Here is a 24,270-nt window from a genome sequence, read left to right as displayed (position 1 = left end):
CTGCGGCCGCTGCCTGCCCCCGGCCCCGCTCCTCACGGTGGAGGGCAACCAAAATACACCGCCACCAAAAGAAAAAAAAAAGCCAAACAAACAAATAAAAAAGAAAGAGAAAAGAACAGAGCGAGCGAGCGAGAGGGAGGGAGGGAGAAAGGAACCAACTCCGAGACTCCCATAAAGAGAGGCACACACAGAGCTAGCGCCCCGGTGCCGATGTGTGGGGAAACAATAAGTACTCGAAGTTACCTGCCCTGCTGCAGAAGAAGGAGGGTTTGTTGATTCTCTTGCAGACATCTGCAGACCGGTGCTTTTTTGGAAGAGATTTTTTTTTCTTTACAAACCACAAACGGATGTGAGGCAGGGAAGGTGTTTCTTTGACTACTGAAGTCAGGCACCTCTTTTTTATTCTTCTCAGTCTTGTTGTGTACCCCCCCTCCCCTCACACGCACACACACACACACACACACCCCTTTTTGCACGAACGTTAACAACAACACACACACACAAAAAAGAAAAGGAAAGGAGTTTGCTTGATGTTTTAGTGAAATGGACGTAAGATTTTATTCGCCACCTCCTCAGCCTGCAGCCGCTCCTGATACGCCTTGTTTGGGACCTTCCCCCTGCCTGGACCCCTACTATTGCAACAAGGTGACTCATGTTTTGTGTCGTCCGAGGTGTTTTATCTGTGCTGTCGGGTCTGTGCTGTTGTCGCGGTGCTTTGCATGCGCGGGGCTGCGCTTGGCGAGCCGCGCACCAAGTTTCCCGGTGGAGCCGAGGGGCAGCGGCGGCGCCCGCGGGGCTCCCGCGGCCGGGCTCCAAAACACATCCCGGGGCGGTTCGGGGGCGGCTGTGGTGGTGGTGGTGGGGAGCATTTTCCGTAACATCTTCCCTTTCCGCGAAACAGCGTGGAAAGAGATGTTCATGTGGAAGACCTGGATCTCCAGGTCCCTCGGTCTCCTAGTAATAACAACAAAAAACCACCCAGCGTCTGCCACAAACCGGCGAAACTCTCTGCGCCACCGGGTGCCCTACAGTTCATATATGTCAAAGCGGTACTTGGCGGTGCTGGGAGCACGTTTGTGTGTGCATGTGTGTGTATATGCACAATAAAATAGGGTGACAAGTTGGTTCAGCACAGGGGCTCGACTTTGTCCCGGCTGTGCAACTGCCTCACTGATCTCTCTGTAACTTGATTAAATTGCTGCAAACAGGGTCAGTGTCTGCGAGGAGCCAAGTTTTAGTTCCCCGAGCCCTGGGGAAGGAGGAATTGCAAAGGAGAGTCGCGTTAGCCCAGGCGCTGGGTTTGATTACGTTAGTTTGGTGCTGCGTTCCCAGAACACTTCGCATTACTTTTGCAGCCGAGCAAGGGGCCGGGGTTGTTGCATTGTTACTGCCTCTGTGGCCTGAGCCAGCTGGTGCTTTATGCATGAGCTGCACTTTCTCTGCTGTTACGGAATGGGCTTTGCACATGAATAAAACGCTGGCCAGAGGAAATAATCAGGAAGTGCGAGCTACCCAGAGCACTTCTGGAGCACACCCCCCTGCCAGGGGAGAGAGCCGTGAGCAGGCACTTCGCTAAAGATCTGCCTAAACCTGCGTGTTTAGGCGCCTGTTTCCCGTCCGTCTTGGAAGTCTGTTGTTGCGGGCTGCAGCAGATGTTTTTGCACGGCGAGCTCCGCCGCTTGCAGCGCGCGTGGTCCTCGCTTGCGGACTGGCCGTTTCGGCGGGGCGCTGCGCGGGCGCGGGGGACTGCGCGGGCGCGGGGCGAGGTGCCCGGTGCGCGCCCCGGCAGGGGCGCTCCGCTCGCTCCGACCCGTTTGCGAACAGCATTGTTTTGCACTCGCCTATTGTCACGGCGGGTTCACGTGTCAGAACGATATTTAGAGCCATCTCTTTCGTTCCTGGCAGCTGCCTAGATTCAGAGATAAATAACAAAATAGAATATGCCTGTTTTAAAAGCGCAGAGGCTGCAGCACTGGGATGAAACCCTCTCAGTTTTCAGGAAAGATTTCCCACATGGTCCGATCTACCAATCACAACAGAAAGGACCAAATTCATCCTGGCTGCAATTCACATACACTCAATGGAGTTATAGAATTCAGGGATAAATCTGGCCCTTTGTGGTGGATGCCTAAGGATATTTCAAGAGAGATCCCAGAGGTATGATTATTAGCAAGTGTTTTAAGTAGCTGTATTTTGCAGTATCTGTCTAGCCTGCCATATAGAGCAGAAGTTTGTGCAGAGAGTGAACTTTGTTCAGTAGGGAGAGTCCAGATGCCTACAAGCATGTATATGTGTTTTAAGTTTTTAAGTGCTTTTAGTAATCATGAAGCTACTACCCTTGATCTGTGAGTTGCTATTATTTTCTCTGTTGCCTGTTTTTGTGAATTGTAACCATAAAGCATTGCCAAGTATGAAGCTTGGGGTAGAATTAATGACCTAAGCACCGAAGTGTCTGAAGACCCATTTGGCAATGAAACTGGACAAACGTTATTAAACCTATCAGTGATTTAAAGCTTCAAAAAGAAGGTAATGACTTGAATACACATTTCACTCATCATTCTTGAGATAGTCGGCCAGATTTAATTTAAAAGTTAAATGCTTTGGAAAATCAGGAATTACTTCAATATATTAAATCATTTTCCAATTAAGTTCCTTAAATCATTTTTGGTGGGTTGCACTGCAAATCAAATATATTAATTTAGAAAGTCGTTTTCAGAATTTTTTTACTAGCCGGTTAAAGTTTCTTTTAAGTCATGCCATGTATGAGGGAGCAAACTGTTCTTTTTAAATGCAAATGAGACACTCATTCAGTAGACAAGTTGTAACTCTTCTATTTCACTTTGCCTGAACTGATAATGTACTTAAAAATGCACAGTCATAAGACATATGTTTTATGCTTGGAAAAGACTTACAAGGAATGTTTCATGTAAGATACTGAGTATAGGATGAATGTCTCTATCAGATGTCTTTGCCACTGACCGTTGATTATATTAAATGGACGGAGTAGGTTTGCTAGGCCCTGAGAGGCATACGTTTACTGAACATTTCATTTTTCACCCCCTTCACTCTCTCCCTTCACCCAGCATGATTAACATTGCTGTGAAAACTTATCTGACTTGTTCTAAACATGTAGTCATGTTACGGTATTACTCTGTCACTCATGTTCATGCTGTGCGTGTTTAGGAAGTTTGCAAGGGGGCCTGCAGAATTTTCTGCTCAGGAAGTTTGGTTGGCTGTTTGCAGTTGATCTCCACTAGTAAAGGAGGTGATTGCAGGCGTGTGGTGGATCCATATTCTGGAGTAGAGTGATGGTCTGGTCTTGATTAGTTGTTTACCTTTGACTAAATTCTGCAGAACTCATTCAGAACTGGATCTTGTTTCCTATAAAGTTAGTAAAAGCTTGCTTTGAACACTTACTGGTGGATTTGGCCCTTGTTTTCATACTTAGCTTTTTTCTTTTAGATGAATATGGAAGATTTTGGTAAACTATGTTGTAAGTCTACCTGAGCTGCTGATAATTTGGAGTGTATTCCACAAATACTTAGGCTTTTAAGTTTTATAATTGTTCTGTTAATACTGGGATTTTTTTCCTCATCAAATGATTGTTCGTAGCATATGAGTGGGTTCACAAATATGTGTATTGGAGGTATTGACAGTGCATTTTTCCGTAGTCAAATGCAATAGCGTAGATTCAAACAGTCCCATCTTATCTTATGATTTTCAGCTGGCAGTCTTTGTTTCAGAAGACTGCTTAGATCTTTATTTTATAAACCTAAAATAACATTCTAAGCCTATTAACCTAACATTTCTCTCTCTGCTGTGAAAGATCATTATGCTGTGCATATGTTGTTATGCAGCCTTTTCCTTGTTTCTCTCGTATTACCCATGGAGGGAGAAAAGTGAAAGAACAATGCAAACAATGTTGGTTACGACAACTGTGTGAGGTATCTCTTATATAAACAGACAGGCTGGACGGTATGTTGCTGCATATAGGTCAGTCTTTGAAATAACACAGTGGAGCTCTTACACTGGACAGGCAGATTTAGAGTTGGGGTTAGTACTGTTCGCCTCTTGAAACTTGAAGCATAATTGCATTTCAGACATGTACAGGCTAATAAGAGTAGTCTGCTCAGTTGAAGTTTATTTTAAGAAGGATCACGTTCCTTAATTGAGGTGAATGTTACAAAAGAAATAACTTTGATAATCATAGTATATTAATTCAATAGTAGAATATGGTCAGGGATTTTGAAGTACTTGAAGAAGTCAGATTAAAAGTTCAAATGTTTACGCAGAGAGCAATAAATACAATTATTTTTTGCTTTTCTTTTTGAAGTGTCACCTCCAAAGATTGCTTCTATCAGTACTTTAAGAAGAATTGGTATATTTTCATACTTGTAGTTTTACAGTGTTTTCAGATATCTTCTCACATAAAGTGCAGTTACATAATTATGGTTTGACACAGCTAATGACAGGGATGCTGACCCCTGCCAACCGTAGGGAGAAAATAATGGTCTTTACTGCTCCCAATGGTTAGCCTTGCAGAATTATGCACTAGATTCTTCTGTGATTTGCTACCTGGTTCAAAAATAAAGGAGCCTACAACTCATCTTTCTTGTACTCACTGGTAGTTGTCAATGCAGTGGAAAAATACAGTCAGACAGCAGAGGTAAAGTAATAGACTATAGTTGTTTTTAAACAGAGGGATACAGAGAAAAAAGAGTGAGGGGGAAGCAAAACCCATCAAAATGAAAAAAAGCAGAGTAATATTGGACAAAAGCGGAGAGGGAGGGACAGTACAGTACTTTGTAATACTGCTAGTAACTAGAATTCCGTGGACTAAAAGTACATATATTTTTATACAACATTTAGAATAATTTACTGCGTAAGCTTAACCCCACCATAGAAACTACTCTTCATAAAATGTTCCATGACTGTTTACAAAGTGTACGTTGTTTCCAGGGGCTCGCTACTGTCCACTGTATCTCTGAAATACAGAAACAGAATTTGGGAAGGCCAGTGCTCTAAAAGAGTGCTGAATTCTTGTGTTAGTGATTTGGCAGAATTTTAGATTATGCTGACATAATAGATTCAGCATTTATTTATTTTTGGTATTTTCCCCCTTAGATAACTATCGTAACCCGTACTACGTTAGGATCAGACTTGAAATTTGTTGGTGTTTCTTTAAGAAAATATTAAACAGTTACATTACTTAAAGAAAGGGTTAAAAAGTTACATTGGTTGTTGATTGTTGATTTTTAAAAATATTAAGCCTTTTAGTTAGTTTCCAAAATTATCTCATGGAAAGAAGTGAGATGAACTTTTCTTTCATGGGTTACTATACCTTAGAATGTAGTCTCAGAGATACAGGCAAACTTCAAATATGCCTTAAATCCTTAAATTCCAGTGTTTCAGAAAAGCTGTGGTCCCAATTTTAGTGGAATATAGAAACTGATTTATGGATGTGCTTTTGAGAACTCTTTCTATGGATGTATTATAAACCAAAGTATTCACAGTCATTCTGTTTTTGGGATTTTTTGGCCAAACATTAGTACTTTGAGAAAAATTAGATTTTACTGTTTTATCAGAAATGTTGTATTTTATCTTTAGAGCATTACCCCCAACCAGCCTGTGGTGGGGTCCACTGAAAAAAGTGAAAACCATAAACTATTAAGAATGCTGGATATGAAACATGCTACAGTGAGATGCCTGCAGCAGCTTTGGTGGTTGCATTAAACCAAAGAGCATTCATAGGAAGGACTCGCTGCTGTGGAGCACTGGGCAGTCAATGCCCACTGAATTCGGTGCCTGTTGTGGATGATCACACTTTAACAGGAAGAACTGAGCATCCTCCTGTCCTCAACTTCCCATTTTAGCAGTACTTTCTCTTTTTGGTAACACTGCACAGAAGCATGAGAAGATGGACTGTGTATAACATTTGCATATAACATGATTTTTATTAAGCAAAGAAATGCCCAAATCATGGTAGGATTTAGATCGAAATTCTTGGATATTTAAATCTTGTATTGATGGCAGATATAACAAAGCTGAGATCGTAGAAGTAAAAAGCTTCCCTTAACTGCTCTTACAGCATAACTCAAAAGTGACCTGAAAGCACCACTTCTCGTAGTGAGAGGATAGTGCCTGGATCAGTTCAGTCCTTAGCTTCAGGAACTGGCAGCAGTGGCAATTAGTGGCAGCTTTGTTTATTTTTGTGAAGTGGACACATGCTCTGTGGGTGTCTACCATGGGTTGCATACACTAAAATACTCATTTTAGCTATGACTTAACCAAATTCAAATGTTTTTGTTGTTGTTGTTATACAGTCTAGGTACCAATTTTCTGCCCAAGGAGTAATTTCTCATTAAAAATGCCAAGTTATAAACTGCTCTAAAACATAGTTTATAATGGAAACGCCAACAGACTGTTAATTATAGCAATGTTTCCATAATACTTTAAGAAATGGAATTTACATTAACTCAAATGAGATTTTCTTGGTCATAACATTTTTCCCTACAGCATTCAGTTCGAAAATGGCAACATTGCACTATTCTATGGTTAGGCACAGATTGCCTAGTGTCAGCAGCAGCAACAGCCACTGACTTCCACAGCAGCAAGTGCACAGAAGAAAATTTCTTCTCCCTCTCTTTTGCTCAAATATCTGCTTTTTTATTTTTTTTTAAGTTTTAGGTTAGTAAATCAAGATATTGATGGAAATGCTTAATTCTTGATTTAAATCTTCAGAGTTAAAATTGTTTTTACAGCAGAGATCTTGCTGCTACTGCCATTTGTAATGTTTGTGGTTTTCTTTTGCTTCTTGTGTTTGCAGTATGTAATTTATTTTTAGCATTTGAATTTCATATGGGTCTACTAATATTTATATCTTATCTTTCAAATGCACATATGCTAACACTGTTTTTGAACTGTTCATTTAGTATTTATTGCTAGGCTGATATTAGATTCGATATAGACCCTGGTAGTATGGTTTCCTCCCAAGAAATACACTACCTTCTAAGTTGCAAAACATACTTGAATTACATGAGCATCTGACAAATCCAGGTTAGTGGAAATGTCAGAATGTTTTAGCATTCACAGTCTTGACTGTTAAACCTCTCTCTACCAATCAAAAGTGGCATGAGTGGCTTTTTCAAAGGTACTGCTGGCTAAGCATGGAAATAGAACTGCTGTTGTAGTACTTTTGTCTCCTGCTTTTGTTATTGATGATCGTATGGTCTTAAAGTTTAAACAGAAGTTACTGTAGCTGGAATATATTTCTGTTATATTAATGAAATCTCCAGTGAACTTCAGTTATTTTTTCTATATACAACAAGAAATCAGAACTCTGAAATCAGAAAGTGATAACCTGTGCTTAAGGAAAATAGTCAGTAAGGGAAGTATGTCCACAATGTGAGACCTAGCAAAAGATTTATCCAGACAGTTCCTGCCAGAAAAGTGAAAAGATTATATGTACATATAAATTTCTACTGTAGCTATACTACTATATTTGTATATACACACATATATTTCTATTTCATTACATATTGCTTATTTTAAAGAAAGTGAACTTGCTATGAAAATTCATAATATCTATCCTGTATTATAAGTAGCCAGCTTAGAACCCATATTGTGGTTGCGGTTACCAAAAGTGCCAAGGTTTGTGTTCATGAATAAGAGAAAATATTTGTTCCTTATATGATCATCATGTTAGCATCAACCTGAAGTCATGATAAATAATAAAAGGAAAAATAATGGTAAAAACGGAAGATAACCTTTCAAAAGAGTATAATTTTTTATTTGGCGGACACAGTTGTGAACATTAGTCATAGAAACCTGCATATAGTAGAAGCTTAATATCAAAGATAATGATTTATTTTATGTTAATGACTTTCTGCTAGGGCATAAAAGACTGCTCATAATGGACTCTCAGTGCTGTGTTCAGTTGCAAAGGCTAATGGGATAATTCTTCCCAAAATTAAACTTTTTGAAGTGAATTATGGTGTTATTTTTTCAAGTTAACTCTTGAAAATGTATTGGCAAACTGATCTTTTAAGAACTCCTTATAGAAAAATATAAAACGAGTTTTTTTCTTCAGTATCAGTTTTCTTAATTATGTTGGAAATGTCTATTTATGTTTTATTATAGTTCCGAAGTATAATATTCATGATGTGAAAGTCATTCACGTCAGTGGTTTTATCATAGTACAATCAGTTTTTTGAGGCGAGGTTGTTTTTGCAGATTAAACAAAAGCAAAGAACCTTTTTTTTTTTTTAGTGGCCTAGCCAATAATTTGCTAAATGGTAGTAAAACTTGTAGTTTTACATTGAGAAGTTTTTAAAATCATGTTTACAATTAGTTATAACCAACGTTATATTTCAATAAGAGATAATTTGCCTACTAAAGTTCACATAATGTGCTAATCATGTCTAGTGGTTAATAAAGGCCTCCTATCTCACTCCCCTGATGGCTATAAAAGGCTATTATGCTCATGGCAGCAGTTCAGGTACAGCTGCTGTGTGTTAATAATGCATCATTGTCCCACTAATAAACACAGCAAAGGTCAGCAACCCCAAGCACCTAAAACACCTATTCTCTTTCCAAAATATTTATTAACACCTTAATAGCATATCTATTCATTTTAGGTTGGATTATATCAGTTAATGACCCTCCTGGAATCTTGCGTGTTAAGGTTTTGCAGCCTGCTTTCTGTGGTGGCTTGTAGTACCAAGCTCGCCTCCTAAACATTTCAGTTTTGTTGCAGCTTCTGTAGTTGCTTTAATTTAGTTTAATTTAAGATTAGTATTCCATGGTCACTTTGTAATTAACTTACTTTGTTACTTACTTTGTCAATTTACAATTTTTCCTCAGCTAATTTGAGATTGTATTTAGAGACTGGATTTTCTTTTTCATTAATGAAGACTCTTTAAAGCAAATGTAATTATGTGCTAAAAACTATGTGGTTGTGTAACACATGCATTCACATATGTACACATGCATACCCAGAGAGATATGTATATATATCTATAAGCACACTTCCTTTAGGCTTCATACATAATTTTATGTTAGTGACTTATGTTTTCCTTTTTAGGATAGATTGCTGTATTCATAAAGGTTTTTTAAAATGCGTTTTCTACAGACAAAGAACATATTCACATGGGATTTCCATTTTGCCAGGGAAACATGCAAATCAATAGGCCAGCACTTATCTGCATTAAAATTAGGTATACTGTAATTTATGGGCACAGTGACATTGTATTTCTCTTGCATAGCCTCAGATATTCTTTAAGGTAGCCTGGCTATGTGTCCTTAGAGAAAAGCAAAAGTGTTAATTGAACAAAATCTCATTTTCTCATCTTGTAGTATTGTCTTTTGTTTTCTGTTACTCATTTTGAAAACCTTATGGTTTTTCTGTGCTGTGTGATTTACAAACAAATGTTCAGAGGGCAGAAGAATACAACTACACTTCCATCAAGAGAAATGAAAAAGCTTAACTAGCTGAAGGGTTTCTATTTGGTGTAGCACATAGCTTCAATGACACATTTGTCATGCTTTAAATATATAATGCATACAATAAGATATGTACAGGCACAGTTGTGATATATGTAGTGTCTGGCTCCATTGCTACTGTTTGTAGTCTCTATGGTTGTCATACGTTGTTCTTTGCACATCATATCCTTACAGCAGAATTTGACACAATTTCTAGCTTTCAGTCCTGCACCATTTTCATTGCACAATATACGTGAGTTTGACAGGGTGTGTTGAGGACAACTCTGGCAAGCAATTGATATTTTGAAGTGGCAAGCATTTCAGCAGCTGCCTGCTTGTGAAAAAGGAATGATAAGATATACTGTATTGTTAGTTTCAGGCAAAGCAGTAAGGTTTAAGCTCTGTAAAAATGTACACATTATTCGTCAGTGGTGAAGCAAGCCTTTTATGTTTTTTAGAGCTTAGCTCTCTGGCTGATGTGAACTAGAATGACATTGGTTTAATGGTCAGTAAATGAATAGGAGTACTTTGAATTTGAACTGCTGCCAATTTTGCACCAACAAAGAGACTGACAAAAGAAAGATTTTATGTGAAAGCAAAGCACAAGCAATGTTTGGGAAGGTGGGGAGAGGGGTAAAGGAACCCAACAGAAATATTCTTTAACACAGCCTTGTAAAGATATAGAAATTGTTAAAACACATCCATTTTACATGGCTCATCAGCTACAAACCTAAGCTGTTTCATCTGATGTTCTTTCAAACCTGTTGTATACACATAGTTTTTCAGAATATATTCATATGGAATTTACAGTGTGTTTTTCTAAATACCACACTGTGCCCTGAAGGCCTGTTGGCAGAACATCAGAGTTGTCCACTGCTGGAGTTCCCAAGTCTCTCTCTATCTGGTAGTGGGAAATTGTAGTTTAATCAGTTATGGCACTTTCAGTGTGTAACATTCATTAGTAAGGCAATTTGTCATGACTGTTAATAGTCAGGATGCATCTGCTCTCTCTTCAGTTACAGAGCCTGATAAGTAAGAGGCAAATATTTCAATATCTAATAATATTAACATGTTTGAAAACTGTAGTTCAAGGTTAGTGGTCAAAACACAAGCAGCAGATTAATAACGATCTATTTATTTTTACTGTTTTACCTTTATAGATATGATTTTAAAGTACGCTAATGCTATTATGAGTTGTACGTTATCTGATTAGGTATTAAAAAGTAAATGTTGGCATCTGCAATGTTTATCAAAGACTTTTTTTATGTACTATTTACTCTATTTTCATTAATTAAAAGCTAAGATGTTTTCAGAGTTACAAATAATTGCTCCACGTAATTTTCCAGTGCTTCAGTAATAAAGCGTTAACTGTATCATTTTTGGTAGTGCAGGCTTTTTACAGTGTTCATTTTGTGGCCAGGCATCTTAGAATGTTATAAAAGATACTCTTTAGCACCTACCAAATAGACAAAATACAATTAGAAAAATGTCCTCTTCTCCCTATAAACTAGCTTGTAATCATTGTTCATTGTTCTAAATATGAAAGGTTAAATTGTTTCCTACAGCCAAGAAAGGTTAGAGGGTTTTTTCACATATATCTGATAACCCTCATGTATTACATAATATGATAGCTTCACACACAATAGCTTTGTGACACATTTTCATTTTTAATGAAAAGCCCCCCAAATTTTAACATAATGATTTCTTTAGAAACTAAACCCAATCTTGGTAAAATCCGTTCTTGCTAGTAACAAAAGCTGTCACTGTTTAAGTTCCTGTTCAGCAGTTAGTTGGTACGCTTCACTGGATGTTGTCAAAAAGGCTTTTCTCTTGATTGACAACCCCGTAGGAATGTGAATGGAGATTTTAATTGCATATCATGTGTGCATATCAGAGTGAGTGGATTCACTGACTCTGCTTAGCTCCATATCTCTACAGGTCAGCCATGCCAAAATACTTTTTTAATACACAATTGATATATTTTCCAAAGAGAGATAAAAAGTGCATGCAAGTGAGCTATAAAGCAAAATATTTCTGTGATTTTCAGAAGAAGAATGTGTGCAATAAGTTTTCAGAATTTCAGAAACAAAATTAAGAGGTATTTTAATATGTAAACTCATTTCAGTTGTAAGCTGGCCAAAGATTGCTAGAATATATTTTTCTTGTGGCATTTGCTAAGACAAGTGGGTTTATCTTTCTACTTCTTTTTTTCCAAGAGTACTTTGAACAAAATCAGTCAAAAAAAAAAAAGCAAATGGAAAAATTTACTGAGGCAGACTGCCCTTGAATCTTGCGCCTTTATAAAAGACGTGGAGAAATGGTGAGGCGTTCTTTATATGTGTGAGTGATAACAGGCTTTCTTAGACATACTGGCTTTCTTAAACGTACTGGCCACACTATTTTGGCAAAACTCATGCTTTAATGGGAGATTTACTAGGTAAGGACTGGCAGATACATCAGTTTTGAGCCTAATAATAAGACAGGGTTTTGATATCAACTGTAATGGAAGTTTAAATATATATTCTTTTTTCCTTAAGAACAGTAAATGATACATCTTTGCAAAATGGCACTTAAACATTTTCCATAGCAAAGACCATTGCAGGTGAGAATGACAAAGCCAAAGATTCATTATTATGAGTACTTGTCATATTTTGATGTCTTGAATTAGATTCCAAGTTTCATTTTACATCAGAAACCACAACGTTGACTGCATTTTTTTTTTTTAAGATGATAAAGCCTCAGCAACTGAAAGCAGAGCTGCATTACAGTTGCGGGGAACTTTTAACTGAATTAGGGTTTTGTGCCTGTACAGAGACATTGAAATCTAAAGGAGGGTGATAGTTGCACTTTTCCAGAAGGACCCCTGGGAAGGAATTGTTACTTAGTCAAAAAGTTTTTTCTTTGTTTGCCAGTGCTCTTGGATGAAAAGCAAACTGGCTGCCTTTTGCCTTTTTACCCTTTTGCGTGGGGCCAAACTGCAGTTTCAGTTTATACGTGTGTAAAGGGTGGGAATGGAGGATGCCAACCACTTGTTGAATCATGAGGCTGCTAGGCTGGGGCACATCCCCTTGTCCAACCACCTTCTGTGGGACGCTAGCTCCTGTACCGAGCCTGTTAACTCTTGATTTAACTCTAGGCTAACCTGTATTTTGCCCAGTTACGTCTTGAATGTCAATTAGCTCTTAGTAGTTAAAAAAAATGGATATCTTAAGAAGAAAAACATGACTTTTACTTTGCTTTATTTCTAATGAAGCAAACCCTTGGCTGTCAGATCTATTAAGAGCTGACACTCCCAGGGATTTTCAAGAGTTACAGGCAGAAAATAGAGGGGAATGGCAAATGGAAAAGGTAGTAATCTGACAGTAAGATTCCCTCAACATGATACACATTCAAGTTGCAGTGCTATGAGCAAAGGCAACAATGAGGAGCCATAGCTTTCTGGACATCTGAAGGTGTTTGTGCAGAGATTGTGCCTGGGCAAAGTTGTGAAGCTTTGCAAGTTTGAGACCTCTGGCTCTTTTGGTCTTGATAAAGTGTTTTCTAGCAAGAATGTCTAACGTTCTTCCTGGATTTGGGAGCTTTGCAGACCTGGTGGTTGTGATGGAAGGCCCTAAAGCATATCCTAACTGAAAAAAAATCTCTTCCAATGGAGATCCTTCCAAATGACAGTGGAAGCAAAAAACTGCCAGAAGTGAAAAATATTTAAATATTTTTTTCATTGACATGGAGAGAAAATATTTAGATTGTGCAACATGGTAAAGGTAGGCTCAGCTTTTGATGAAAATCAGAGAGGACCCTGAAGCTGTGATTTTGGATTAACACTAGGGCCATTTTTGTAAATCACCATAGTAACTCTTGTAATAGTGTTGAGGAGATTACAACATTGCTATCATGAAGACTTAATTTGTTCAGGATTTTGTTAGGTTATGAAGTCAAACACTTTAAGGCTGAGAATGCCAGATTTAAGGATGTCTTGATTTTGCTCTTTTGTATGTCACCATTGGCAGGAATTGATGGAATGAAACAGTGGATGTGAAGCAGGTGATCATGCCATTGCCACTTTATTATTAAGGCTTTTAGACAGCCTTAAATCTCACATTTTCCAACTTTTGAGCTCTTGAATTTGTAACACAAATAATAATCTTTTGAAAATAGCTTTTTTGTGTGTTACTGACTATCTGGATCATGTCCATGACATTCATAGCTCTTGTCTATCAGGAATGCTTGAGTCTCTTCAACACTGCTGCAAAGATTTCTCTGCTGCAGGGTTAACTCTGCTCGCAGCAGGGAGAAATAGGAGAGTTTTGCCACGGGGAGTAGGGTCAGGATTTTCTCTGGCTGGGAAAATCTTGAGCTCTGTTACCTATCCTTTCTTTCTATGGATACCTTGATACGGGCTATCATGAGGCACGCTTCTGTTTTACAGATTTCAATGTTCTCCTGTTTACAGGAGAATACTTGTGTTGGTTATTATTTTATCACAATGCCTACATTTTGCTGAGGAACCCAAGCATAAGTTAGGGTTTTAGTAATTTTCAACTGTTTATATTCAAACAAAACCTCAAATAAAAGGCAACTTTTCTATCTCAATGTCTTTTCTTCTGCTGGATTTCAAAGATGTGCTGCAAATTATGGAGCTGGTTGAGTTTCTTTAAGACTAAAAATACTCCTTGAACTCCAAATACAGATATTGTGGCCCGAATTACAGTAATATATACTGTAGTTAAACATGCAATTATGAAATATGAGAAACCTTTTTGTATGTATCCTTATTATCATACGTAGTTCCTGTGCTTATACAAATGTGCGAAGTAGCATCTGTATAGTGTATGTTCATATTTAACTCTCTAAATTTCTATAAATTAGATTAGTTGTAGTAAAAGCAGAGGATTTAGTATACAAAAACTGGTTTGTCCTCTAATGTTTTTCTTTGGAGCTACCAGGACGTTTTCCTTGTATGTAATAATGAAAGCTCAGAGAAGAAATATTTTTGAAATGGAAAAATATATTATTCAGTTGAATCCATTACCCTTTTAAGAAGGCTCTTATTCCAAAGGACTTTCTCAAACATTACAGTGGAAATACTAAAGCAGCATTCTCTAACGTGGCATTGTTTTTATTCACTCTTTTCAGAAACTCAAAATGTAAATACTAATATTTACTGCAGAATAAAATAGGTAGAGTTTTTAATTAGGAAATCTTTGGTTAGGGGAGAGGACAGAGGTAAGAGGAAGACTGCAGACTTTCTAGGAACAAGAAATTAATTGCAACAGAGGTAAAAATAGCCCTTAGCCTGGTGCTTCAAAAATGATTGTCTGTGTTTCTAGCAATGCTGGAAGCATTTCATTATATTAGAGCTGTAAGCATATTCTGAAGCAGTGGGACACCTTGATGTTCTAGACCTGGAAGTTCATTTTCTGCCATTCACTCACCAGGATTTCTCTTATTCTTACTAATGAACTTGTGGTAGACACATACAAAGTTGAAAATAACAGTAGTAGAATGCATATTTCCCTATCTGTTAGGAGTTACAAATCGATTTAGAAGACAACCATAAGGTCTTGTTATCCTGGATAAGCATGAAACTTTGGGTGGAGGAAACGTGGACTTTCCTTCTCACTCTTGTAGCTGAGCTATTGTTCAGTCAAGCATGGGAGAGGAGAGCCGCCAAAGGGCCACAGAGTGTTTAAGAAACTCAGATAAAGGAAAGAGCTGTAGTTGTGGTCCATGAGCCCTGGTTCGAGTATGTATTTACATTTTACCATCACTGAATGTTAGTCTCCTCTCTGCTAGCTCCTGTTATGTCTCAAGTATTCTCCCTGTGCTCAGCTTTGAAAAGACTGATGAAGAGCATTCTTGCTCAAAGTACTTGTTGCCTCAGGATTAGGGCTTTGTATTAGAGCGGAAGAAATGGTGAAGTTTTTCCTGAGACAGAGGGAGTTGGTGAGAAGCTCAGAGTCCAGATAACTCACAGACAGCAGGTGTCCTGAGTGGTCTTGGCCAAAGCTGGACATCATTTCCACTAGACACCTGACCTATCAGGGAAAGCTGAACAGCTCACAAAATATTTAAATAGTAAGGGAAAAGGGATACCACTGGAGGGGCTTAAATTCTCTATAGTCTCAGGAGAGAGAGGAGGTTGCCTCATGCAGACTAACTTTCACCTGCAGTTCTTCAGAGTGATTCAGAAGTCCATGGTTCAAAAACCTGCTGTAATAATAGGCCTATTTTAAGGAAAGCAGCCAAATTCAGATTTACATGACAGCACAGTTATTAGGATTAGAACTGATCAACTGAAGTTACGATGGTTTTAAAAGTTCTATGAATGTACATTTACAGGAGTTTTTATGGTGCACTATGTCAGTCTTTCTGTGGACTCACATGGAGACTGACTCCAAGCAGTGTTTGCTGGCTCACAGAGCAAGCCCCAAGCTGTGGAGGCTTCTTTGTGTTTTGAAGAGCAAAGTACCTTCTCTCTGCAGTCCATGAAATGACATGTTAGCTATCCCATCACTGCCCTCATCTGCTGCTTTCCTGACTCGCTGTTCAGTAGAAGTCTTGATGTCCTACTGTCGAGGTTGTCTCTTTGCCAGCTGATTTACCATTTCCCACTAGGGAATGTCTTTTAAGAAACTAGAGTCCGAAAATATCAGGAAACCCTGTTGTGACAGTTACGCTGATGAGGTCACGTAAGAAGAGGAATGGAGAAAAATGTCCTCCCAGAAGTAGATCTGGTGAGAAAAAGATCCATGTCTAGCTACAGAGGGAGAGGTTCTTCAGCACAAACTTAATTGTGAAGGAGGTCTGGAGAAACACTCTATGAGTTGCTGTGACACCTTATGTCTCATTCCCCCCAACTCAGATAAGACTGCTCTTCTCTGCGTCCCAGTTTGTTACCTCTTAACTTGGATGAACACTTCATTCTTCCTCAGCAACAGGTCTTATTTCAGCCCTTTTATGGTGGTTCAGTACTTTATGCCTGTAGCTCTTAAAAAAAGGGGGAAAAAGACAAATTTGATGTTGAGAGTAATTGGGTACAAGCAGCAGACCACTCATTTGCGTGATTTTTTTTCCTTTTAGGACCACTCCACAATACTCTATAAAGAAAATTTTGCTATTTGCTTTTTGGTTTTTTTCCCCCTTCTTCTCCAGCTTTACAAATACTAGTTGACTGCATAGCTGAGAAGCCGGCAAATGAATTCTGCTGCACAGAAATAGTTAAAAAAATCACCCCAAGGTTATTAACCACACCAGTGCTGGAGTAGTGAAAGGACCTACTTATGCGCACAGAAGAGGGAAAGAGAAAGGTCAGAATTAGAGCTGGAATTCCATACTTAGTTTGAAATTTCTAGTTATGGCAGCATATTTTGTATATAGGGTTATTACTCTTTGGCAAGCCCTGCTGTGTCTAAACACTTTTGGGTGGGCTAAGGATGAAGTTTCAGTTTAACTCTGAATTTTCTTGCTTTTTGTGGTTTTCAACATTAGATTATAATAACATTTCATGAGCACCAATTTTTATGGTACAGTTCATTTGTAGAAGAGGCTATTTTTACACAGTCCTAGTACTAATAGAAGTCTGTTGCATTAGGTTTCAAAAGGTGAACTTCATTATGTTTTTCCTGACAAAGCAATGTATCACCCAGGAGACAGAACTATGACAAGCTGTTTGCAAAATAATTCAACAAATCTTGTATTTTCTTACTATTTTGTCCCATTATCCTAAAAAGGAATGGAGTCATGAGTACCCTCACAGTGCTTTAGTATATGAGTTGAAATACACTGCTGAATATCATATTACACTCTGCATACACCACTTGTATAGGACTGCTGATGTCTGTCACCAGTCCTTCTTTACTACAGTCTCCTGTTCTTAGTATCTTGTATGTAGACTCAGTGCCGCACAAATTTAAAGCTACTGTCTTTTTAGTGTTAAATTTTTAATATGTTTCAGCATTTATAATGATTTCATTACAGTACTGAACAGAAATAGACTTTATTTTTTGCAGAGATGCCACTGTATTTGAAAGAGGAGCAATTATTTCCTCCCTTGAAAAAGTGTGTGTACAGTACATTGTGCACTCTGTTCTGTATGTATCTGTGTTTCTAAATTAGTTTATATCACCTCTGTTATAAAACTCCTTTTCTCCCACCACTACTATGAAATTGCCTTTCATACTCAGTGTAACCTATGAATTGGTCCTGTGAGTGAGTCACTCCAAGGTTGTTGTTCTTTCCTTATAACTATATTTATTATAAAGTACTGTGCTCTCACAGAATCACAGAATGGTTGAGGTTGGAAGGGACCTCTGGAGATAACAGACCCTCTGTCATAACAGACCCTCTCTGTTATGTCCATCTTGTTCAGATGGAACAGTGTCTGCTGAGATGGAAAAGCAGAATGCAATATCAGAATACATTTAAATGTAATAACATATCCAGAATCTTTCTTTTTATGGCACAAAAATAACAGTTCTCCTGCCCTTATTGCTACTTTGGCTTTTAGAGTCTTGTGGTACCAGAGAATTTGAATCACAAGCTTGGCCTTGCAGTCCTTAACCTAGCAAAACTGCCACTAATGTCCGGAGGAGTTTTGCTTCCTCGAGGACTGTGATTTGGCTTTATGTCAGCTACATAACCCTATCTTAGATACCATTTGTTCTTAAATAAAGATTTACATAAGCTTTGTCATTCTAAAATACAGTGCACATTTCTTGTATTAACAAAATGATACACATGGGCTTAATTTTCAGGATTATTGCATTTTATACGTACTGGCCCTAAAGAAACATTACCGAGAACAATAAATTTGTTTTTTGTTGAGTGTTGCTTTTCCTGTAAGTATATATGCCTTTCAAGGTCCATCAAAGGCAAAAGTTTTAAAGGGCCAGTGATAACAATTACAGTCAAAATAACACATTTAGCTGTCTCTCCTGCAGTTGCAAAAACTGTGGCTACGGTTCATTTGAGTCACTCCTTCCTCAAAATATTATGTTAGTTTAATTTTTCCCTGGATAGTTTATCAATCCAAAAGGTTGTCCATTAGAAAGACAGAGGTACATGCAAGCTGTAAAACTGGGATAAGAGGTAAATGCACCCACTGATAATCCTGCCCACTGCAATACTCCCTACAAGATTCCCTGCAGATCCTTTTTCCAGTAACTAGGATAAACAGTACTAATAGTTGATAGAGAACTTAAGAGGTTGAAGGAAACTGTCATGCCTGAAAACTTTTGTGTAAAGCTATCACATAACTTTCCATATGTTCTCATTCTGCCCTTTCAGAAGCACTTGACTCGCACGATGCTGTGGCGTTCCTAGGCTCTTCTGTCTGATTCAGGCTGCCTCTGAGGCATCTCCATACCTCCTTGAGGGCCTACTGTTAAAAAGGGCCATGTTTCTTTTCAACCCATTTCATCATTACCTAAGTAGATACATAAAATTAAAGAAACGATATATTTTCTCAGTACATGAATGTTGTCCACTGTTGCTTTTGAGCTGTTTCTTGACCTGGTCTTATGTTACAATTTTGTTACTATAATCTACAAGTCTTCTGTGCAGCTTGGATGATGTGAATTTATGGCGTGCTGGCTCTTCTACGATAACTTTCCATGCAGACACTTCCGTGCCCCTATAGAGTGCCTTTGTGTAAAGATACTCCTCTTTGAAAGTGGTCTTACATTATCATTTCATGGGCAACCTTTCTTCAGTGCAAGTTTTCATCTGGATCTGTGAGCTGGTCTGGTTTACCATGTATGAAGTCTAACAAACAAGCAACTTTTTAGTTACAAAGAAATTTTAAATGGGCTTTAAACCAGTTCTGAAACCGTGCCCTAACGTTATATCAGGATTTCATGCAAAACAGTGAATACGCTTCAAATTTATATGCTAGTTTTGTAGGCACTAATCTGTCTTTGTGTGCAAATCACATGTATACATCTACCTTGGGTGTATTTGGGAAAAGCCTATAGATGCGGTATTATTGCAAGTAATACAAGAATGAAACATCCTAAAACTCAAGAGTGGATGCAATTCTGACAGCAAAGAGTTCTACTTAAAAATAGATTGAATGTGATTTGGCCTTGGCAGCCCTGGCTAACTGAAGTATATAACAGCCATCTTAGTTTGCAGCAGTTTAAATCTGTCTTTAAAAGTGTTTCAGGAATCATTTTAAGGTAGAATAAGTCTGAGAATATGAGATATACAGAAGGAAATGTTTCTGTCTGTCATGAAAAATCTCTATCTAGATAGAGGCTGCAGTGATTGTGAAGAAGAATGATAGTATCTCAGCTATACAGTATGCATCTTTGACTGTCAACATTTGCATGTATTTAATGGATTGAACTGTTTTAGAAACACTGTTCTTAGGATACTTGTCAAAATATTTTCTATAATGGATGAATTTAAATCTAATTAACATATTCATGTTTTAAACTTATGAGCAGTGTTTTTTTGTTTTGTTTTGTTTTGTCCAAAGAAGTGAATAATTTAACATGTATATCTCAGGTTTAAATTGAATTTAGATGATGTCCAGTCAGAATACATCTTACTCATCAGTACAACTGTACATAATCATTCACTAATATTCTCTTAAATGAGTGAAGAATATGTTTGATAGCTACAATCTCAATAACTGTGGAAATCAAAAAAATGTGGAATAATAAAATGGAGATAGAATTACATCTGATACTTGTGTTTTGTGCAAAACATGATCCATACTTGTAACACTTGTAAATAAAGGTGCAGGAGCAAATAGCCATCAGGTAAGAAGACATCTATATAAGCTCTGTGCTGAGTTATGAATAATCTTTTGTTAGTTTCCCCAGTAATTCAGTACAATCAAATACATAGATGTAAGTAATATCATGTAATAGCTTTTTTGGAATTGATAAATATGCCATGGTCTTGAATTACTAGCAGTACAGATGTGGCTGAGAAGCTCCATAGTTGGAAAACTGATTCCATAAAAGTGAAAAGTTAGATCGTAAAAAAAAATCAGATGAAAACAGAACCTTTATGTTACAGAAATAAAGTTTGTCCAAGTACTACTTTACATAAATTGGGACAAATATTTAATGATGTGTTAAAAAGAAATATGCAAGTTTAGCACTGATAGCCTTCAGGCTCCAGGTTGGTTTATTAACTATGAATGGAATAGAATTTTGGATTAAGGAAATAGGATATTAGTTTTCTCTATCTTCAGAAAATCTTCAGAAAACTACCTTGATATCAGTGTTTAAATTAGAAACTTATTTATGACTGTAAAGAAGGCTATACTGATTGCTTTCTAAGGCTAAAATAAAGGTAAAGCTTTGGGTTGGGAATTCTCAGTGAAAACTGACATGGAGATATTACCTCTATCCCCTTTTTTTTTTTTTGTTCCTCTGGTTTGCCAGAGTGTGCCATAGCCTGTGACTTCCAAACTTATAAAATTCGTGTAAAGTCTTATTAAAAAATGGTGAAGTATATGCATGGCATGCAAAACCTGTGTATAATGAATGATACATATAATTCATGTGAAGGACATCTCTAGATAAAGAGTTTTCTAATGTGAAACAACAACCAAAGTTGCTAGTGTGTACTACTGCCCTTTCTTGACTGAGATAACTCCTGTATGTATTAGCTATCCCATTAAGTGTTGAACTGTAGTTTCTTTGCCCCACTGCTCACTAATCAGTCTCAAACTTCTGGGTGAACTTCTGTGGAGTAGGAAATCGCATTCAGTTCGCACAGGCAAACTGTATTGAATCTGTGTTTAAAATGTTCAGCATATTTTAGAAGGCAGATGGGTTTGTTGAATTAGGTTTGTGGCAGCTGGCTTTATCCGAGATGTTTGTGGAACTGTGATCTGTTCATCTAAGCCCTACCTGTGCAGTGGTGCTGGTATTTCTGTGATGGTGACATTAGGTATGCTCATGTGGCGTGTGGCACTGGCTAGCAGGGGAGTTATAATGTATACGTGGGTGCTGCTGGGATTGAGTGGCATGTGTGTTGTCAATACTTGGAGAATGGATGGCAGTTTGGTGCTTCCTCCTCCATGCTGTATATTTTAGCTGAAACTTTATGAGTAGTACCATTTGTAGAATTCAGATATATTTAATGAAGATAATACATTTTGTAACTTGGCCTGCTTTGGTTCAGCACTCATAATTTATTTATATGCTGGTAGCATCCATATTTAGTGCTGTATAAATTAATAACACTGTATTTAGTAAATATGAACTATAATCATTGTGCTATTTAATTTGGGGCTAATAAGTACTTGCCAGACTAATGTGTAGTCATGTAGTTGGGCAGATGTACAAAAATGTCATTAACTTGTTTTGATTTGCAGGCAGTGATGTATGTGGCAATGCCTGTGAATACTCCTGCTTTTCTTACACCACAGCTACCTCATTTGCCAAATATGGCTATGATCCTTTGTCCATGTTAACTGAGAATGGCATCCTTATTCATCATGTGCAGGGTTTTTTTTTCAGCCATTAAAATGCTGTTCAAAGACTGCTCAACTGAGGAAAACTACAGAATAATACAGAGTGCTTGTTTATCTGTTGTTATAAGCCTTCTGTTTTATCCCATTGTAATAAATGGAAAAAGGAACTCTCATGGCTGAATGCAATGCTGTTGCTAAAGAGCAGAAATTCCTTTTGGGACATCACCATTAATAATTGGACCAGGATCTGCCTGAAATACTTTCATCAGCAATGTCTCTGTTCAATGTTTCTTCTTTTATTTTTTTTTTGACCTTCTGAAAAATAGTGAAAAACACATTAAGATAATTTACATTAGTTGTCAAAACCTGTGTTTCTTTCTTTGATAATAAAGGTTTCCATTCCTTGATTAAATTTATGTTTATATTTGACATTTTCCAGGGATGCATAAATTTGTATGACAGTTAGAGTCTACATACTCCCAGTACCTAGTGCCAGGTTGAGTTGAATTTGGACACATCACATAAATAAAAGTGGTTTTATGTTTCACCTTCATCTGGTAGGTGAGCACTCCACCTTTTCTTGTGAAACATAATCGGTTTTGACATGGCAAAATTAGATCCTGGCTATTTATTATCTGCTGAAATCAAAAACCATAACTGGGAAAGCATGTGGTAAGTCCATTGGAGCAGCTTGCATGCAGAGAGGAAAAGGGGAGGCATTCCAATTTTATAAGCTCAAGGTGATTTTCTCTAACACCTAGACCATTTTAATTAATTACCCTGAAAGACTGAGTAAATTATTATTTGAATACTTTATGGCATTACATGTTAACATTTCAAGGACAAAGTGCTGTACTTTTCTTTTCAACAATGCTTCATCTGTCAGAATATATCTTCTGAATTTATGTAGTATACTGCAGTGTAAAGGGTAGTCAGAACCTGAGTACTATGAATTATTACAAGGAACCTGAGTCAAATATGATCTACTGAAATGGAAGCCCTAATATTTGTGGACACCTGGTGGGGACCCACAAATTAAGAAAACCACAGATCCTGCTTCATAAGAATTAAGAATTTTTAATCTTTTTATTACATGAATTCTTACTCTTTTTGACATGAAACTATTATCTGAATGCCCTTAAAACATTGGTTGTAATATGGATACAGGCTTTGCTGCTAATGGCATTTCTGTGAAGTATAGCTTTGCATGTTTGCAGGAAGAGATGGTGTTTCACTTGCATTGCTTATACAGTGTACTGAACAGGTCCGTTTTCTCTCTGCTTGCAACTTTCAATTTTGACACTTTAGCTTTGGGAAGAAATCGTGGGATATGAAACAGATACCTGCTTGGTGGAGATACCTATATGTTTCACCGAACCTATCTAAATCTATAGTGTATGCGAAATGTTGGAGGTTGTTTAGATGATGTTTGTAACCAAAGCATCAGCAGTGCTCCAGCTTTACTGAAGCTGTACTCAACAGATATAATCTTTCTTCCACTGGAAGAGCATACAACCTTTTAGTAACTTCATCCTACCATCAGTAGATTAGATTAAATCCCCATTTGCTGCATTATATTAATATTTTCAATGGCACACTAATCCAAGAAATAAATGTGTCAGTTTCTATGGCTACACTGTAATGGGCACAGCCATAAGAGTGTGCCTTAAGGCCACATGAAAGACTTAATGTACAGATTGAATAGGAGCACATTATTTATTACTAAGCTATCAAGCTGAGAAAATTTAGTGATCTCATTTTTTAGATTTGCTCATTTGACCTGGGCCAATTTGCTTGGCTGATAATATCGAGTATTTAATACCACAATGTTTTCTCAGTTTTAAGGATAAAGTGATTCACACTAATTTGTTTCAGAACAGTTTTGTGGAATGAATGATTTTTATGCTCCTGTAATGTATTTATTGATAGTTCTTCGCCGTTTTTGTGGCTTGAAAATTAAATAATACTCTTTCAGCCTCTTAACACGTTAGAATCCAGATGCGCTGCAAAACAAAGTGAAAGAGCCGCTCTTTTCTTCCTCCCCTTACATATGCCCCCCCAAACCCTAAGAAACGTTGTGGCATTTGGGGCTGGAAAAAACTTACCATGGAGTAGAGCAGAGTGACCAGCATGATTCTCAGGGACTCTTCTGGCCCCATGGCTCTGGGAGAAAGGGGGCCAGAGAGTCTTTGAGGCTGATGCCAGTTTGGCGTTCAAGGAACCGAGCTCATCCAGCTCGCCCTTGGTGGGCAGCCCGTGCTGGAGTACTGGCACTGTAACATGCATTGTAATTTCTTACCGGGAACCCCATGCAAGGAGCTTAGTTCCTTGAGGTATGTGGTACGTGTCTCTTCTCT

At 37.8% G+C, this 24,270-nt stretch overlaps 1 protein-coding gene across 2 annotated transcripts in view; it reads left to right on the top strand.

Moving 5' to 3' along the window:
* Window positions 1–62: 62 nt before the first annotated feature.
* Window positions 63–24,270, top strand: part of TOX (thymocyte selection associated high mobility group box) — a 222,732-nt gene continuing 198,524 nt past the window's right edge. For both annotated transcript variants that reach the window (XM_067292333.1, XM_013954754.2), the window contains exon 1: window positions 63–645. In XM_067292333.1, the coding sequence (XP_067148434.1) occupies window positions 544–645 (102 nt within the window). In that variant the 5' untranslated portion in view covers window positions 63–543. The remainder of the gene's footprint in view (window positions 646–24,270) is intronic.

This window comes from Apteryx mantelli, chromosome 2 (genome assembly GCF_036417845.1).
Source record: "Apteryx mantelli isolate bAptMan1 chromosome 2, bAptMan1.hap1, whole genome shotgun sequence".
Lineage (NCBI taxonomy): Eukaryota > Metazoa > Chordata > Aves > Apterygiformes > Apterygidae > Apteryx > Apteryx mantelli.
This window is presented reverse-complemented; position numbering and strand designations above follow the sequence as displayed.